Source organism: Cloeon dipterum, chromosome 3 (genome assembly GCF_949628265.1).
Source record: "Cloeon dipterum chromosome 3, ieCloDipt1.1, whole genome shotgun sequence".
Classification (NCBI taxonomy): Eukaryota; Metazoa; Arthropoda; class Insecta; order Ephemeroptera; family Baetidae; genus Cloeon; species Cloeon dipterum.
The window spans coordinates 1,723,442-1,742,351 of NC_088788.1; the positions used below are offsets into that span (position 1 = coordinate 1,723,442).

General features: G+C 41.2%; 4 protein-coding genes across 6 annotated transcripts in view; 3 read left to right on the forward strand and 1 right to left on the reverse strand.

Annotated features, from left to right (window-relative positions):
- Nucleotides 1–159: 159 nt before the first annotated feature.
- LOC135940179 (high mobility group protein HMG-I/HMG-Y-like) lies at nt 160–5,177 on the forward strand. Its single transcript, XM_065484967.1, has 4 exons — nt 160–239; nt 3,020–3,138; nt 3,252–3,389; nt 4,270–5,177. The coding sequence occupies exons 2-4, from the start codon at nt 3,052–3,054 to the stop codon at nt 4,378–4,380; spliced, it is 336 nt and encodes a 111-aa protein (XP_065341039.1). The 5' UTR covers nt 160–239; nt 3,020–3,051; the 3' UTR covers nt 4,381–5,177.
- A 104-nt stretch (nt 5,178–5,281) lies between these two features.
- Nucleotides 5,282–10,528, forward strand: LOC135940829 (uncharacterized). Its single transcript, XM_065485899.1, has 11 exons — nt 5,282–5,448; nt 7,078–7,211; nt 7,250–7,441; nt 7,499–7,712; nt 7,765–7,907; nt 7,953–8,086; nt 8,133–8,380; nt 8,757–8,960; nt 9,027–9,265; nt 9,935–10,204; nt 10,257–10,528. The coding sequence occupies exons 1-11, from the start codon at nt 5,282–5,284 to the stop codon at nt 10,526–10,528; spliced, it is 2,217 nt and encodes a 738-aa protein (XP_065341971.1).
- Nucleotides 10,529–10,771: 243 nt separating this feature from the next.
- On the forward strand, nt 10,772–14,900 carry LOC135940849 (uncharacterized). Its single transcript, XM_065485935.1, has 8 exons — nt 10,772–10,933; nt 11,001–11,095; nt 11,527–11,679; nt 11,735–11,951; nt 12,010–12,146; nt 12,630–12,808; nt 12,865–13,127; nt 13,688–14,900. Exons 1-8 carry the CDS (start codon nt 10,779–10,781, stop codon nt 14,898–14,900), a joined length of 2,412 nt encoding a protein of 803 aa, XP_065342007.1. The 5' UTR covers nt 10,772–10,778.
- A 731-nt stretch (nt 14,901–15,631) lies between these two features.
- snu (snustorr) overlaps nt 15,632–18,910 on the reverse strand; it is a 31,225-nt gene continuing 27,946 nt past the window's right edge. For all 3 annotated transcript variants that reach the window (XM_065483371.1, XM_065483370.1, XM_065483372.1), the window contains exons 10-13: nt 17,677–17,765; nt 17,433–17,609; nt 17,292–17,378; nt 15,632–16,815 (exon numbers count right to left, since the gene is read on the reverse strand). In XM_065483371.1, coding sequence (XP_065339443.1) covers nt 16,601–16,815; nt 17,292–17,378; nt 17,433–17,609; nt 17,677–17,765 — 568 coding nt within the window. In that variant the 3' untranslated portion in view covers nt 15,632–16,600. The remainder of the gene's footprint in view (nt 16,816–17,291; nt 17,379–17,432; nt 17,610–17,676; nt 17,766–18,910) is intronic.

Genomic DNA, 18,910 nt, shown 5'->3' on the forward strand with positions numbered 1-18,910 from the left:
TTAATTAAGCTGAAATAAAACTCAAAATTTGACCAGGATATTTCAGTCATGAAGCAAAAATTTTCAAATTTGTCTAAAAATCAAAATTCGCAAGTCAAGTTCTTAAGTAAAATCGAATCTCCGTTGTAAACTTTAATCTGTTCGGGCGTTACGAGCGGCGATCGACGGTAACGCCACCTGCGGGCACGCTCACGCAACCAGCGCCCGCCGGTCTCATTCGCTACTTCTTGTTTAGTGCGGTAAGTACACCACTTGAACTTTTCCCGATTTTTTGCCGGAAAAACGAGGCCTGTGGGAATTTTGCAAAAATGCTTCCCTCAGAAAAGATTTTTGTTGAGATTTTTCCGCGCACTCGCGAGATTTTTCCGTGTCGATTTTGATTTTTACGAAAATGAAAAGAGGGCGACCGTGATGGCGTTCGTCGGCGGGGGACGCTGATCCAGCGCTCCGAAAATGGCCAGCTTAATTTTTCTTCGAGCGTCCCCGCCGTGTCGGCGCTCGCCGACTCGTGCAAAATTCGGTCTGGAAATACGGATTTTTTTGCCGCCGCACCCACGCCGGCCCGAATCCGCGTTCGCGTTAAGAAAATTTTGGACCGCCCAGATTATTATTCTCCGACGCAAAGTTTGAAAATGGCGGGCGCGCTGTCGCTCGATTTCGTCTCGTCAATCGGCTCGCCGATTCTCCCGCCAAGCCGCCGACATTATTATTGTCGCGCGCGGCGCTATTATCCCGCCGACTTGCATTCCTGAGATTAATTTTTGTAAAAATATTATTTTTGTCGACCGTTAGGACGGCAGCGTCGCGTTAACGCAAAGTGCGGCCGGCCGACCCCACCGGATTCATCTAATAATGATAATCACGCTTGACACTAGCTTCAAGGGTCGATTATTTTTGTTTTCCTGACTTTTTTTATCAACTGATTAAAATTTTAAAACAATGTTGACAAGTTGGTATGTATTTAAAACTGATTTTTAAGGAAATGAATCCTGTAAATATTTATTTTATCCATTTTAAATCAATTTTATTGAATTTATCGATTTTTTTTAAATAAAAATTTAAAAAATCACGAAAATTCTTTATTAAAGCCAGGGGTGATTTTAAATGAAATTGCCGCGTTGTGAGTTTGGTGAAGATTTTTCGGTGCTCAAAGCCAAAGCGCGGTTCTCAAGAAGCTATCGAAGTGGTTTTATCGATTTACTGGGTTCCTCGGCGCGCTTTCGCTTCGGATTCGCCGGTGGCGCCTTCGCGGTTCGCGCCTCTGCCAAGAGCTGGTCAGTGTTAAAAATAGCAAGCAAATAAACGGCCTGTTGACCACTGGCGCAGGAAAAATGCCAAAATTAAATTAGGCAAAGCAATTAATCTTCTAATGGCCAAATGCCATTAATCAAAATTTTAGTTGAAAAGTAAGGAATGCCAGCTTATTTATTTAAATTCTAACCTTAAATAAGCAAAAGGTACGCAACTGAATTCTCATCCAGGATTTAAATCAAATCAAGTTCAAGGGTTCGCTGCGGCCATCCGATTCGTAAATCTAATTGACACGAAATTCAAATTTCCGGGTGAAACAAAGAAAATGAGACTAGCGACACTTCAAGAAAATGAAAAATATACTGCTGCCAGTTTATTACAAAAGACTAAATATTGTATGGTGATGTGTCATCTTTTGTCTTGGCAAGTATTAAAAAAAAGGAAGAGGTTAGTAGGGGTTTAACAATCGTGGTGTGAAATTTTGCGCTATCAAAAACATTATTTCGTACTCATCACTGTAAGAAAGGTCGAGTTCCAATCACAAAACAATTGTAGTCGAAGTTCTCCTGTTGCTCACAATGTATAGTGGTCGCTGTGGCTGCACGGCGAGGACCGGGTAGATGGTCTTGGGTGGACTCAGGGTGTCGAGGGTCCAAACCCGCCGCCCGTACGACGCCCGGGAAGGCTTCGCAGGCCGTCGATTCAAACAGTACAGAACGGCCCCGCAGGGCACCTGAGGTTACAAGAAATTTGTCAGAAAGCGGCCAAAAATAAATCAAGTGCCCAGAAGTCACTTGGGAAAATAGGAAGCCCAAAGATTAAAACTGTAACTTACGTAGTAGTACAGCTTAACAGTTAAATCGGATCCGACTCAGAATAGAAGTCGCAAGTTGGCTGAATGCACACCATCTACACGATGTGTGCTTCGCCAGTCAAGGGGTTTGGGCTTCTCACAAATTTACTTGCAGGCGAATACATATGCACTCGCCCCCACTTAGTGCCTGCTCAGGGTATAGGTTCGTCTATTTTAAATATAGGCGAAGGTGCACTCTTACAGCGAAAATTCACAATACATTGGTTCGCGCGAAACTTATACAATTCAAATTTTGATAGCGCTTGTGTGTAGGGGACATAGTGGAAGGAATAGAGTAATAAAAAAATTAAAATAAATTATTCTCTTTTCGAATAATTACGTGTCTGATTTAATCTTAAGCCAATGAACTAAACAACGTTATAATCTTAAAAGTCCGAATTTAAATTAAAGAAAAAATCGACATGTTTTTTTATTTAGGACTTTAAACAGCCTGTTTTAAACAGAAGAAATCGGGTAAAATGCGTGTTTTACAATCCAGAAATTTTCCAACCCCTGTTTGAGAGTAAATTTGTTACTATTTTTTTTCAATTTTAAATCTGTTTCCAAGCAGCTGCAAAAAACCAAATAAAAATTAATTTCTTAATCATTTTAAACACATTCACGTCGAGGAAATCGTGTAACCTAGTTTTGGTGTATTTAAATAGCGAACCAAAATTCCTGAAATATTAAATTAATTATTTTAAGCACATTCCCGTCGCAAAAACTATTAATCTTACAAATCAGAATTTTAAATTTGAAAAGAAAAATCGAAGTGCTTTCCACTTAGGACATTTAACGATCAATTTCAATCAGAATTAATCGGGCGGAAAGCGCGTTTAACACTCCAGAAATTTCCCAACCCCTGCTTGAGAATAAATACTAATTTTCATAACATTTTTATTTTTTAAATTACAGTTTCCGAGCAGCCGCCAAAAGCCAAAAAAATCATGTCTGACGACAACTCACCCGTTGCTGAGGAGAAGAAGAAGGGCAGGGGCCGCCCCGCCAAGAAGGACGTTGGAGAGGAGAAGAAAGTGAGTAGAAATTAAATTATTTCTCTGTTAACAATTTGAGAGCAATCAATCCAATTTATTTTAATTAATTTGTTTTACCACATTCTAATATTCGAACTGTTTATTTTCTTTAGGAAACCCCCGCCGCCAAGAAGCGCGGTCGCACTCCTGCCGAGAAGTCTGAGGAGAAGAGTGGCCCCTCACCCGCCAAGCGGGGACGCGGAAGGCCAAAGGGCTCCGGGAAGAAAGCAGCCTCTAAGGCGAAGGCAAAGGTTGGAAATTTGTCAACATTCTCTGCTAATTGTTCCCTAAAAGAATGGGCATTGGCCCCCAAATTGAGCCTTGGAAGGCGAAAGGGTTGAAGGGGGGAAAAAGCCGCCCCTAAGCAATTTAAGGGAAAAGACTAAAAAAACAGGATTCCTCTTGAAAATCAGAAATTTAATTAAATCGAAATGTCTAGCGTTTCAAAAAGTCCTCGGTGCGCCCTTCCCATCCTCGGGCAGGGATAAAAAGAGCCAAAAATAAATCTAATTCACCAGTTGCATAAACCCTAAGTGTTCGAAGCCGCCAACAGTTGGCGCCACCGTAGACTTTCGATTTTTAAGGCACTTCCGCTGCGATTTTAGACTCAATCTAGCTACCGTGCATTCTTCAATTAATTTGCTAATTTTTGACGTGCTGAAAACCAAAATCGGTTCAGCCAATCGCCGCAGAATCGTGAAAAACTATTTTTTGAAATAAAAAAATCTTTTCCAACGTTTCTACGGCGAATGGCTGAACCGATTTTGGTTTTCAGCACGTCAAAAAAAAGCAAATTAATTAAAAAAAGGAAAATAGCTAGATTGAGTCTGAAATCGCAGCGGAAATGCCTTAAAACCGCTTAAAACAAGATTTTTAAGAAAGTCTGTGGTTACGCCATCTGTTGGCGGCTTCCATAACTAAGGGTTTATGCAACTGGTCAATTAATTTTTCAAAAAAAAAAAATAGGTCCTTTTAGGGCCAGTGTAAATTTTCTGACAAATTTTAAGCGAAAAAAATTTCAATGGAAGAAACCAGCTTTCTGAATATAGGCAGTTTTTGACAAACGGTTTACTTTTCCTGTAATGTTTTTATTAGAAAAAAATATTAAATAATATTTTCCTGATGTTGCAGAAGTCGACCAGTTCAGGTCGCGGACGTGGCCGGCCTCGCAAGGCGGACAAGGAGGAGAAGGAGGCCGAGAGCGCCGGCGAGGAGGAGGAGGAGGAGGATGACGCTGAATAAACTGTCCGGCAGGGTCGTGTTGCAGAAAAATTGATTGTACCATTACTACCGTTTGTGTGTCACCAGTCGAAATTCTCATTCAAACTCATGCATACATAAACATGAACCGCGTAGCAATGTAAAAGTGGCCTTTTCCGGGCCTTTTCCCGCCACTTGTTAATTTTGTCTCTCGTCTCGGCGCCATCTCCGACCGACACAACTTTTAATAGCATGACGTCTTGTGCTTATAATTTTTAATTTTTTGTGAGTGTGAACTAAAGATTCTGCCGATCATTCGTGTCTCGTAGACGAAAAATTATTATTGGATCAGTGTTTGACGTGCGTTCATCGATCGTAGTCCGAGCTGCTTTTGGTTTTCCCCCCGGCGGCGGCAAGCCGTCATCAAGTGCAAGTACAAATTCTCCGACTCAAACAACCTTCAAAAAGGGAAGAAACAAACGCAACTCTGGTTGCTTACTTTGAAAGTATTAAGAAGCTACGCCTGAAACGAATCTCGAGCACGAAATTAATTTGCAGCCCGACGAATCGTGTTTCTTAATCGATAGGTTTTTTTTTTATTAATAAATGTCTTTGAGCGCGGCGTTGCGCTGCCCTGGCCCTGGCCCTGGATGCAATGCAATTTTGGCTAGCTAGCAACTCGCGCGCGCACACCTGGCCCTGAGGTGCAAGCGGTAGTCCAGGCTGCCTCTTTTATTTTTGTATTCTTTCAACTTCCAACAACTCACTTCATGGTAGCCATATTAAATTTTAAGAGATGAATGTGTAATTCAGGTCACAATAAACAACATAACACAAAGCTCAGCTCCTTTTTATTTACTCGAAAAGCAATCTTGCATTTTTCATTTTTAAACTACTTCCTCGCTGGGATTCGTGGCGAGTATTCAACCGTCGGCCCTTGGAGATGTACCAGGTCGCAAGGAACCTTTTTCTGCTCACCCTGATGGCCGTGCGCGCTCGGACGGAGCGGCGCGACATTTTGATAGCGGAGAGTGACGCCCAAAGAGTCGGCGACAAGTTTGTCAGCTTCTCGGTCGACCCTGAAATGCTCTCGGAACACACCTTCACAAGGTAACGAACGCTATTTTATAGCGGATAATAAAAAACTAGATATTGTGACGAAATGCAAGCTATGCAACCTGCTCGACATAAAGTTTTAACGGGTTGCCTAATGGTGAAAATTGTAAGGAGTTTTAATTATTGATTATGTATGTTTATTTATTCTCACCTTAAAAAAATGTACATTCATGTTAAAAAACAGTTTGTCAAAAATGAAAAAAGCACATAGTGAGAAAAGGCATCAACGCTGTAAATTTTTTAGAAAAGTGGCTGCAAATTTAGCACTGTCTCTTAACTTGAAAAAAAAATTATTTCTCTACAAAGAGTTTCCCTAAAAGGTATTAAACGCTGTTGGACACATCTCGACGATAGAGGAATCGAAATCTGCTTAGAAAATGTGGTCAAGCGCTGCAAATTTTTAGGAAATCTCGAATTTTTCTCTATATTTTTTATTATTGCAACAATTCAAATAATTTTAATTTGTCGCCATGTAAATCCGCTTCGAAGCAATTTATCTACACGATCCCAGGCTGAATTCTAATTGTGTCCAAGAGTAACTGATACTGGCAATTAATTAGTTTACGCGGAAATTATTTCTCTTCTTCTGTTAATTAATTATTTTGAGCACATTCGCGTCGAGAAAATCGTTAAAACAAGTTACTGTGAATTATTTAAATTGACCAGTTGCATAAACCCTTAGTTATTAAAGCCGCCAACAGATGGCGCAATCACATACTTTCTTAAAAATTTTGTTTTAAGCGGTTTTAAGGCATTTTCGCTGCGATTTCAGACTCAATCTAGCTATTTTGCTTTTTTTAATTAATTTGCTTTTTTTTGACATGCTGAAAACCAAAATCGGTTCAGCCATTCGCCGTAGAAACGTTGGAAAAGATTTTTTTATTTCAAAAAATAGTTTTTCACGATTCTACGGCGATTGGCTGAACCGATTTTGGTTTTCAGCACGTCAAAAAATAGCAAATTAATTGAAGAATGCACAGTAGCTAGATTGAGTCTGAAATCGCTGCGGAAGTGCCTTAAAATTGAAAGTCTACGGTGGCGCCATCTGTTGGCCGCTTCGAACACTTAGGGTTTATGCAACTGGTGAATTGTGAAAATAAATTTCTTAAATTTCAAATTAATTGGTTTGCACTCTTGGAAATTAATTCCTCTTCTTTGGTTAGTTAAATTAAATATTTAAAGAACATATTCGCGCAAAAAAAATCGGGTCACTAAGTTTCTGTTAATTTTGAATGCGAACCAAAATAAATGAAATTTCGAATTAATTAGTTTGCAATCCAGGAAATTGATTTCTCTCCTGCAGTTAGTTAAATCAATTATTTTAAGCACATTCGCGTCGAGAAAATCGTGTTAATTAGTTTCTGTGAATTTAAATTGTGAAAATAAAATCCTTGAATTGTGAATTACTTATTTTTCACTCCCGGAAATTAATTTCTCTTCTTTGGTTAGGAAAATTAGCTTTTCTGATAATTGTAAAAATAATAAATTAGAGTAAAACGTAGATTTAAAATTAAGATTTTACCTTATTAATAAAAAAATCGTCTTTTTGCTCTTTGAAAATCAAATCATCCAGAAATTCGAATACTCGTCTCTTCCTGTAAAAACTAAAAATTCTGAATTCAGCTCGGAGCTTGACGAGCTGCACGAGATGACTCATCAGTTGGGCCCCGCGTTCCTGCAACTCTCAGGACCGTGGTGCCAGAAGTACCACTTGGAACGCTACGCTCCGGCCAATTATTCTGGCCCCGTCGTCTCAGGCAATTATTTTCTATTCTAAATTATATTTTCACTCTAGAATATTATGTCAGAATAGGCGAAACGGTGCAGATGTTGGCGCAGACAGTTCAGCAGGCTGGATTCACGCTGGTCGTCTGCCTCAATCCGACCCTGAGGAACGCCGACGGCACCTGGAACGCGACCGAGGCGCGGGAGATCCTCGAGATTCTGCACTTGATGGAAATCAATATTGCAGTGCAGCTTGGACATAGTAATTTTTAAATTTGGTCAAAAATGTTGTGATTATTTAATTTCTGTAAATAAACAGAAAGATTAGAGAACGAGCCTGAAGTAAGCGGCTGGCAGATGGGAGTGGATTTAGTGGCGCTCTACAACCTGTTGCAAGAATTTCCGCGATTTCGATCGGCGCTTATAATTTCGCCCGACATCTCGCCGTCGCTCAAACTGAAAGACAAAGTGAAATTCGATCAAATCTTCCGCACAGCTGGATCCAGGATTGACAACGTCATTTTACACTCAAGGTGAATATTTTTAATTAAATTAATTTTTGAAACTATATGCGAATGGTTTTAGCGACTTTACTCCGGAATTGGGTCCTGGCAGCGAGAACATGGGCACAACAATTGATTCCGCTTTTACAGAAATGTCTGTAGAACGGTGGGACATTTTCAACGATCTCACCCTGCACAAAGCAGCGAAAAAACCTTTGTGGATCAGTAAGTTCCCCATTTTCTAGATTTAAATTATTAAAAAAATTCCAGGTGATGCTGGAAAGTGGAAAGGCCGTTTCGTGGACGCGATGGTGTCAATTTCCAAACTGGGCCACGCGGCCAAATCGAACGTGGACGTGGTGCTGCAGAAACCTACCCTCCGGAGCTTCCGCCGGCCGACCGCGGTAAAGCCGCAAAAATCTAAAATTTTATTAAATTAAATTTCTATAGGAATTCTGGGTGTCGGCGCTGCACAAGCGGCTTGTCGGCCAGACCGTGCTGGACGTCAGCTTTGTCGAGCACCGCGAATTCGGGGATGAGACGCACCTCTTCGCGCACTGCTCTCCGCAAGGCGGCGTCACGCTTTTTGGAGCCAACTACCGCCCTAAACCCGTCTCGCTGAGGGTGAAAGATGTTGGGGTGGACACAGAGATCAACGTCTTCTCCCTCACGCCGAGGAAAAAGAATATCTTTTCTCGGTAGGTATTTTTTAAATTGTGGCGAAAAAAATCGTAATAATTCGAAAAATGGTCCGATTTTGTAAATTCGCACAAGGGCGGACGCGTCCCACCGAGGGGCATCGATTGGTACCAAAATCGGTGCCATCCGGCCCATAGGGCCCCGCCTGGGCCCCGAAAACAAAAATTTTGAAATGTCACAAATCGCGTTTTTTCAACTTTAAAAATCAATAACTCGGTTTCTATGGGTCGTAGAGTGAAAAACCAAACTTTTCCAGATTTTCCATAAGATTTTACGTATTTTAGGTACCTTTGCCACCTCCGCCAACATTTTATATGAATATAGAATATAATAAACAGATTTATCACGCTATCACCGTCTTTGACTTCTTTTTAGGATGGTGTTGTTGAACAGGCAGCGGCCAAATGTGTCTTCTGAGTGGATGCAGCCGTTGGTGTTGGCGCCACAGAGCAACGACAGCGTCGTGATGCTGCACATGCCATCGACCTCAATTGTCTTCTGGCACATGCCGCACGCACAATTTGACGCCTGCCTCACGCATCAAGGAGAATCGCAGGAGATTTGGCCTCGAGATACGAGGTGCTGGTGTTTTTCTTTTTGTTTTTAATTAGTCTTGTTAGAAATAATTATAATTTGTGTGTACAGTTTGGCTCTGAAGGACGAAGAGGAGTTGTTGGAAGAAACGGAAATGAAGCAAAATTGCACTGCTCATGAGCCGAGTTATTCGACTTTCCTGCGCCGGTTTATTCGCTTCCTCAAAGCCGAGGACTCTGGGGAGGGAATCAGGACCAAAAGGGCCGCCCCGGACAGGTTGCAGCCGTATAATAACAAATTTCTTCAGAGGAGCAGTAGAAAACTCAATCCAGAGAAGAGGCAAATCGCTGGTTAGTACAATTAATTAAAATGGCATCCTGCAGTTGTAAAAATAAATATTAAAAAATTAATAAATAAATAATCGGGATGTACGACAGCTCGGGCAAAATATCATTTCACGGCAGTTTTTTTTTTATTTCGACTTTTTCAAAAAATCGGCAGAAAAAAATTCATAAAAATTCTAAAAATAGTCTGGTTTTCAAAAACTAAACTTGGGCAGATGCGCCTTACTGAGAAGCATCGATTAGTACCAAAATCAGCGCCATCCGGCCCATAGGGCCCCAAAAACAATAATTTGAAACGTCACAAATCGCGTTTTTTCGACTTTAAAAATTAATAACTCGGCTTCTATGGCACGTAGATTAAAAAATTAAAGTTTTAAAGACCCGCCGTAAAATTTTGCGTCTTTTGGATCCGATTGCTGCAGCCACCCTTCCCGCCACCGCCGCCGCCCCAAAATCTGCGCTATTTTAAAGTGTAAATTTGGTTAATTTTTATTATTTAAATTCCTCTATGGGTCGGATTTGGTTTCCTTCTTAAAAATACGCTCCCCAGAAACAAATCGCGTCGATTGCTTGGGTTTTGCGTCAAAATTCGCAACTTTGCCGATTTTAACCAGAACAACATTTTCGGCTGTTGCATTTACATTGTAAAAAAAATAATAACTTTAATTAATTTAGATTTTTTGATGGGAGCTGGTGCCAAGTTTCGACATTGGGCGTGGACCGTAGGCAAGATATTCGGCCATCAGACGAGGAGCCGAAAGGGACGATTTCAGGCAAGAAAATCGATGCCGAAGCGGATGGTGCATCACTTGAGCAAAAGTCAGAGATACGCGGACGCGTGGCCAAAGGTCGCGCCTCTCAGGGCACTCTCAGGACACCGCATCATCGGCAGGAAGCTTGACAACCAAAAATCCGAAAAATCCACGGAGATCACCACTAAAAAAGGTATCTAAAAACAATTATTAACTGGCTAAAATGACACAATTTATTTTCAAAGAATCGGAAGGAGTGGAAATTGGGCGCGTGAAGAGGCAGGGGGACAACGACCTGTACGAATTTCAGTTTTTGAACGAGGAAGACCTGAATAATTTGCCCGAATACCAGCCTTCTTCTTTGACCGAATCGCAAAAAATGGAGAAACTCCACTCCATCAACAAGTTCTTTCGGTCGATGAGCGACATTTTGTCCTCTATTCGCCGCAAAGTGGTGTCTGTTTCTGCGCCAAACCTCAATGTCCTCAATGCCACTGACACGAAAAACAATAACTAATAGTCTGTAAATTATTCCTTTTGTTTGAGTAATAAATTTTATTTGTTTTGAAACTGCTACACTTTTTATTGCAATGAACTACATATTGACAAGGGCAAACAACCTTTTTCGAAAACATCAGCGAAATTTGAAATGAAAACAATTACGCCGGCGGCAACCTACAAAATCGTTCAGTGCACTGCGCCAACTTCAGTTTAATTGGAACCTCCGCCCTGTTTGCACCTGGAAAATTCTTTTTATACAGTTAAAAATGCGGCTGTCGTGGCTGCTTTTGTTTTGTCTGTCCGTGTCGCGGGCAGAAAGCGCTCTGATCAACACGACGGCGGCCTCGCACATCGTCAGCAAGAACTTTATCAGCGTCACCCTGGATCCGTTTCTCATTTCCGACTTGCCCTGGGCTGATCCGTGAGTTATATACACTGACAATTAAATATTTAATTGTCTGCATTAACATTGGAAAAAAATAATTCAGGCTGACAGTGAAGCTGTGCAAACAACTCAGTCCTGCCTGGCTCAAAATCGCGCCAACTGACGACTCGCTCGACTATAAACTCTTCAATTTAACTGGTAAGACTTTTACAAAATTCGTTGATTTATTTTTTTAATTTTTACGAAGTTTCTGAGCTCACCAATCGATTCCTGAGGGTCGAATTAGTTAGAGTAGATGTTTTTTCTGTTAAAAAAGTGCAGCGCGACGTGGCGAACTTTTTTCCCGCCAAAATAATAAAAATGTGAGAAGTGCGCATGCGTGAGAGCTGGTTTAAGCACTTGCAGAGAGGCCGCCTGTGCGAATGAATTCTTTGTCACATCCAGCCAGCTCTGACGCATGCGCACTTCTCACATTTTTATTATTTTGGCGGGAAAAAAGTTTGCCACGTCACGCTGCACTTTTTTAACGGGAAAAACATCCACTTTACCTAATTCGACCCTCAGGAATCGATTGGTGGGCTCAGAAACTTCATCAAAGGCGGTCTTTCATATAATTTCGATAATTTCAGTCTTCCAATGGGCGGCACTGACCCACTTTGCCTCCGAATCGGGCCTGGTTCAAATGTGGGACGTCGGAATTTTCGAAAGAGCCGTTTTGGACTGGGACCGCACCCTGAGGAAGGGAGTTTTCCCCATTTCAGTCGCGCCGCCAACCAAGCACGGTATTAAAAAAAATCAAAATCCTATTTTCCTCCCATTAAAAATAAAAAAATCTAGATTTTCCACCAGCAGCCGGTGAAATGGCGTTTTCGTCGAGCGCAGCCGACCTGCCGAAGGTGCAGACGGTCAAATCGCTCATGTCCGGATACGACGGCAAAAATCTGAGCGTTTTCGCGCCAGAAATGAGCTATTTCGCCAGCTACAAAGATATAGAGCAGTTTTCCTCGTGGCTCGTGGAAAACGTGGACAAACTGAACGCAATCAGCATGAAACCGTATATACACGCGTAATTTGTTTCAGATGAGGAATTTATATATTTACGCTTGATTTAGATCGAAACTGATCGGCTCGGGAGACCTGTCGGCCTCGTCCGTCGTGAGCAAGGAGGCCGGCGACCTCTTCAAACTGGAGCTGATGGTGCTGGGCGCCCTCGAACAACTTGGAGCTGCGCGCAAGCCCATTGCTATAAGTGAGTTTTTTTATTTATATTAATTGTGAATACCTGAGATGATTGATCGTTAATATATATTGTATTTAAAAGAAAAACTTGTACTCAATTTTTAATTTAAAAAATTGTCATGTCCGTGGTTTGACACCTCAGCAAAAATAGAAAATATTATGAATTTAAATGAGAAAACTTCTATTTTAATGATAATCACTTGGGAGTGCATAAAATCATTCTTGCCTGTTTGAAAAATTAATTAAATAATTTTTAAACAGAAAAATTAATTGTAGGATGAATTTTTGCTTTTGTTTTATGATTTAAATTCAGAATCTTTTCTATTCTTGCTGAGAGGTCAACAACTTAAAACCGCGGATGCTGAAAAACTAATTAATTATGTTTAAAAAAATTATAATTTAATAAAAACTATTTTTTAATTATTATTTTAAATCTAAAAAATTACAGTCAAATTTTAATGCTGATTTTTGCTTCCCATCATCGATATTTCAGGCGATGCGAGAATTTCCTGGGAAGATGAATCAGCCCTGCAGAGTTTCGACGACACCTTCGCTTCCACCCTTTTGTGGGCCGACCGACTGGGCCAGGCGGCGGCCCTCGGCGTCTCCACCGTCTTCCAGCCGGCGTTAATTCCCTCGCACGACAAAGGAAGGAGACTCCAACCCAGCACAGTAGGAAAAAAATTATAACATCCCCTTATTAATAAAGTTACAATTTTCAAAATCAGGACTTTTGGTTCGCCGTTCTGCACAAAAAACTGATGGGCGAGCGAGTGCTCGCGGTTCAATCGGACGCGCTGGGCAACCGGTCCGCCAGTTTTTTCGCGCACTGCACAGCTGTCGGCGGCCGCCACGGGGTGTCAGGCGCCGTCACCGTTCTCGGCGTGAATTTGGGGTCGGCGCCCTTGCGAGGAAACGTCTCCAGTTGGTCTGCCGGACGCGAAAATGTCACCCTCAACCAGTACGTTTTGCACGGAGACCTCGAAGGAAGGTAGGAAATTGGCAAATATTTTTTAATTGGCGCGGAAATTTTTTTTAAGCTCGAATTAAATATATTAAAATGACGAAATATAGCTCTCACTGTCAAAGATCGAATTTTAACTCTAAATGACTAAGTTTTAACTTTAAAAAATGTTTAAATGCTAACCAAATTTAAGATTTTTCCAAATTTCGCGAAAATTAAATTATTTTTCAATTGATATCGAACTCTTTTGAAGAAAAATTCCATAAATTGTGAAATAAGTCGTGATTTTACAATAAAAGGAGACGCAGATTAAGCATTAAAACTTTAAAACCGATTTTTTCACAAAATTTAAAGGGTAAAACTTGGAAACTTTTTAGCTTTTTCCTAATTTTTAGAAAATATTTCAAGTAAATAAAATTAAAAGGCTATTTTATAATTTTTCTTTCCATTTTAAACCTGTTCTATTTAACGAAAACGCCAATCAATCGAAATCTCTGAATTTAAAATTATTTTTTTAATATTTTTAAACCTCAATTTTTCAATTTTAAATTCATTTATTTTAAATTATGAAATATTAATTCCTTCAGGAATGTGATGCTGAACGGGAAGACGCTGTTCGTCGACTTCGACTCAGGGGAGCTGCCCGTTCTAGAGCCGGAAACCCTGACCACCCCTGAGGAAGTGGTGCTGCCGGGCCACTCGATCGTCTTCTGGGTGGTGACCGACCTGGGCGCCGCCGCCTGCGTGGACGGCCAGCGACCCAAGCGGTCGACGACCCCGGACGAGGAGGACGACCCCGAGACGACGCACCTGGCCATCGTGTTTCCCGTGGAGGAGGTGCGCGAGGCGGAGCGCGCGATGCAGTCGGAGCCGAACCGCACCGCCGAGTGCGATCAGTGTCCGGCGGGTTGCAGCCCCACGACGAGCGCCGGCTGCCGGGTTGGAGGGCTGCGCATCGTCAAGCCCAGCTGCTCCACCGCCGAGTTCCTGCAGAAAATGAGTTTCATCCTGAAACAGCGCCGCAGCGGCTGCTGCTGCGACGGCGCCGTCGCCTGCCGCGACGACGCTAATAATAATAATAAGCCCGTCGTGGAAAGGGTCGACCTGACGTCCGCCCCACCGGTCATCACGGCCAGCCTGGAGGAGCTGATCACCACCATCTTCACCTCCCCTCCGACCTTTTGGCCTCCGGGAAAACGCACCACGGACGAGAACGAGTCGTCGAGCTCGCAGCCGGCGCAGAGACTCGATGAGCACACGACCAGCAAGCTGAGTGTTTTCAACCTGGACCAGGAGAAGTACAGGACGAGCTACCTCACCCTGGTGCCGTCCACCTCCGCTCCTTCCCCTCAAACCACCCCAAGCACCCCCCAGAAAACCGAGACTAATAATCCTCAGCCGGCGTTCGCTGGGAAAACGCCTCCGAACCGGCCGCCTCAACCCCTTCATCCCTACCGCTTCGAGGGCCAGATCGTGGGCTACGTGCACCCTTCGCAGTACCAGACGTCGACCTTCCGCCTGCAGCAGCAGCAGCAGGCGCCGCTGAACGAGCCAAGCGCCTTGAAGAGCCGCTTCGAGCAGTACTCGAACCAGTTTCGCCCCGGCGGCGGAAGCGCCAAACTGAGGAGCTCCGACCAGCGGCCCAAGCTCACAATCAGCCCTTACCTGGAGGGGCTGCTCAGGTACCTGGGCGACCACGGTGACGACTCGGAAAACGAGGTGGCACAGGGTAACACGGCGAACAAGAAAATCCAGACGGCAATCAACGTCCTGAAATGGCTCATTGACACGTCAGAGTAATTTTTATATGTTAAATTTACTTTATACACTTTAATTTTTGGAATAAATTTGTTTAATTTTAATTTTTCCATTAATTTTCAAAATCCTTGTCAGAATAATATGATTTTCGCCGAAAATATATTTTAAAAAATAAAATATTGTGAAAAGGAAAGAAGAAAAATTGTTTTAAAGAAATTTAAATGAACAGAAATACTAGAACGACTCCAGTTTACTGTGCAAGTGCGAAATGCGATTTAAATTAAAATTTAGCAAATGAAATTCTACTCCAGCGGCAACCCCAAATTTTATTCAGAACTAGTTCCGGTTCAAACCCTGAATATCCAATTTAATTTAAAATTTGTTTGTCGTTAAAGAATTGTATTTTTTTGAGCTCAAACTATTTTAAAACACTAAGGAAGCTTTTACTGGTTAATTCAAAGCCAGGTAAGACCTTCAGGGCCCAACCCTGACGTGACCCTTGAGCGTCGACATTTTTAAATCGTCCAAAATCTGCGAACTAGGTGTCGTTTTATATGTTTCCGACTAAGAGAAACTCAAATTTGGTGTCTAATTAACAAAATTATGGCCGGCAAAAAAGTTACTAATATTTTCCGCAAATTAAATTAATCAAATTTGTTAAAAAATTATATTTTAAACAATAAAATATTCACTGTAGCAGCTTCTAAAATCAAATTTGCCTTTTTTTAAATTAATAATAAAGGAGTACACTAATTTTAGAAAAATAAACAAACCTTATTTTAATATAAATTGTTGTTTATTATGTCTGGTAAAGTTTTCCAATATATAACTGTTATAGCAATACATTCCGTTTTTACAAGCACACAAATTACATCGAACTCGTCCCCTAGCCAAGTTTGCAAAGCTAGTTCTCAGGGTATAAGTACAGACGCAGCGCAGGAGACTAAATTCGCATTTAGAGTTCAAATCGTTGTCTCTGATGATGATTTACAATAAATTGTCAGATCAGCACGCCAAATTAATCAGATAATAAGTATGGCTGTCTTCTTTATCTTTACATACAAGCTTACAAATTAAAAAATTATAACAAAAGTAACTTAAGTAAAAACCCAAGGTTAAAATTTCCAGATCGCTTTATATTTTCCTTGGAAAAGTCGCGTGTCGGGCGATCGAAATACACTACAGCGCCCACAACAATGCTTTAATATTGTTTTATTTTATATCACATTCCACAGTTGATGCTTGGCAGGAGCAGTACGAATAATAATTAAAATAATAATTGGAAATCCGGTGCAAATTAACTACAAACGAAAAAATAATTTATCCAGAACCACGTCAAGTATAAATTTGGGACATTAATTCATATCATGCACACGCTGCCGAATCAGTGGGATAGAGAGTTACTAAAATTGAGCTTTCTTTCTTTCTTCCAGCAGGTAAAATAAATATACTTGCCTCTGGCGGGTCGTTCGATTCGATGCGCACCTTTGGCAAACGAGAAGTAAATAAAATCTTTCTTTCTTCCGCGCTTAAAAAGAGTCTCTTATTGTCAGCACGCACACTCGGCAAGAATATCTCATTTAAAACAAAAAATTAAATCCAAGGGGAATTTGCCAAAAGAGGTAGTTTCATATATCATTTAAAACGCATATATCGCACTTTTTCCCGTTCACACGCGCGCGCATAAAAATTAATTAATTATCTGCTCTCTAAAACTTTTTCTTCTAATTAACTACAATTATCTATCCTCTCTTCACTTTGAGCACGATCAGACTGATGGTGAGGAAAAGCACGATCCAGATGATCGTGGACACGAAGCCCATGTAGACGTCGGGCTCGTCGATGCCCCAGCCCCGGGTCAGCATGCTTCGCAGCGACGTCGTCGCCATCGTCAGCGGCAGACCCTGACTGATGTAGCGCAGCACCGTCGGCATTCCCTCCACTGGCCAAATCACACCTGAAGAGAACAAAAAATACAGGAAATGTCACCACGTGGTTTTTTTATACGAAAAATCGTTTGTTTGGAATTTTTAATATATGCATAGTTTGCAATTTTTATTTTTGTCCCTGATTTTTTTGGTTTGTAGAAGAGTCGAAATGCAATTTTCCGGGAAATCCTTTCAGTGACCAGTGAAAACAGCATTTTTCTAGCATTTTTTAAATTTATTATTAATTTTTAAATATTTTTAAAATTCTGGGGGTCATCCCTGAGGTCAAGTAAGACCATCAAACAGTTGAGAAATCGAACCCTGACGTCAGGGTAGCCCTCTAAAATGATAGAAATCATTAAATACCAATAAATTTAGGCATTTCACGGACGCGAAGTCGAGAGAGTGCAATTCAACCCTTTTGAAGCCATTTTCAGGAAGGAATTACAAAATAATTCCTAAATAAACTAAACCATTTAATATTAAACAATTTTTCAATGCTTACCACTGAGCAGAAGGGTCGGATAGAAACTTCCGAGCGCCAGTTGGATGGCGTTTCTCTCCAGCTCGCAAACGGCCGAAATCACGAAGCCTAATAAAAAATAAATTTAGACGCTATTCAGTTTGAAATTAAAACTGAACAAACCGAAGCACATTCCGCAGAGACCCTGCAGGATGGTGAGCACGACGACCCAGCCGATGTCGCCCTTGCACTCGACGCCGAAGACGGCGATCATGAAGACGAGCACCAGCGCCGTTTGGCCGCACATCACCACAAACTGCGTGATGACGTGCGAGAAGAGGATCTCGAATGGCGTCACGCCTGAAATTAGAATTTCATATTTAGAAAAAAGGTTGCAAATGGGCGCTTTTGAATGGTATGTTCTCACCTGCGACCCAACTTCGGTCAAGCAAGCCCTCCATCCTCTCGATGATCAGGGCCGATGACGTCAGCGCCACAGCCAAGAAGAACACAATCCTGTTGGTTATTTCATTTTTTAGTTTTATAACAACTGTATAATTATGACGCTAAAAGGGTTTTAATGTTTGATTTAAGAGTGTATTTAACCTTCTCGTGAGGCAAGATAATCCATCACGAAGTATAAATCGTGTAAAACTGACAGGTTTATAAGTGGTACGCTTCAATGGAGTACAATTATTCAAATCTCATCAGGAATAAACTTACATTATTACAATTTCGATTCCTTCAGGTCTTCAATCTTTTTAATTTTCCAAACATTACTCTGAATTACCACCCTTTAAAACCCTATGTATTTTAAATTAATTGCAAAATAATAAAAATAAAATCCGGCTTAATAATTTTTTTAATTTTTTCAAGGGGGTTGATATATTGCAATTAGGGGTTACACACCCCCTAAACCCTTTAGATGGTCAGAGGAGGTGGAGAAGAGTCTAACGGTGGGTAGTTTTTGCAATTCTGTCGGTTAGAACCCGAGATTTGGAAGTGCAAAGAATACAAAAAACTCGAAAAAAGTAGCACATTTTGCACATTTCGTTAACTTTGCACCTCCTAATCTCGGGTTCTAAGCATCACAACTGCAAAAACTACCCACCGTTTGACTCATCTTAACTTCTTCTCAGTAGCTGAAGGGTTTAAGGGTGTTTTTTTTCCACCCCTAAGTTTCCATACAGCTTGAAAAATGCAACTGTGAGCGCTGCCATGAACGGCGGTCGCATTTTTTCAAAATTGAAGCAATGGGGATGAAAGGGGATGGGGGTAAGCATCCCCTAAACCCATCAGCTGCTCAGAAGAGGTTGAGATGAGTCTAACGGTGGGTTATTTTTGCAATTCTGATGGTTAGAACCCAAGATTTGGAGTTTGCAAAATTAGAAAAATGCGAAAAAATTAAACAAAAATCGCGTTTTTTAAGTTTTTAAGGGAAATTTCTCGAAATTAAAAGAGGACAACACACAAGTTCAAACATTTCATGTGGTAGCTTTTTAAGCACATTTTCAAAATTCCAAAATTCTATTTTTAATTAAAAACTAAAATTTAAACTTGACCTAAGACACCAACTCTGGTGTTAGTTCGATCGGATTTGGTGAGAGGAATTCAAATCCCACCTTAATTTTTTTAGATTTCACCGCGAGGAGATGAGATAA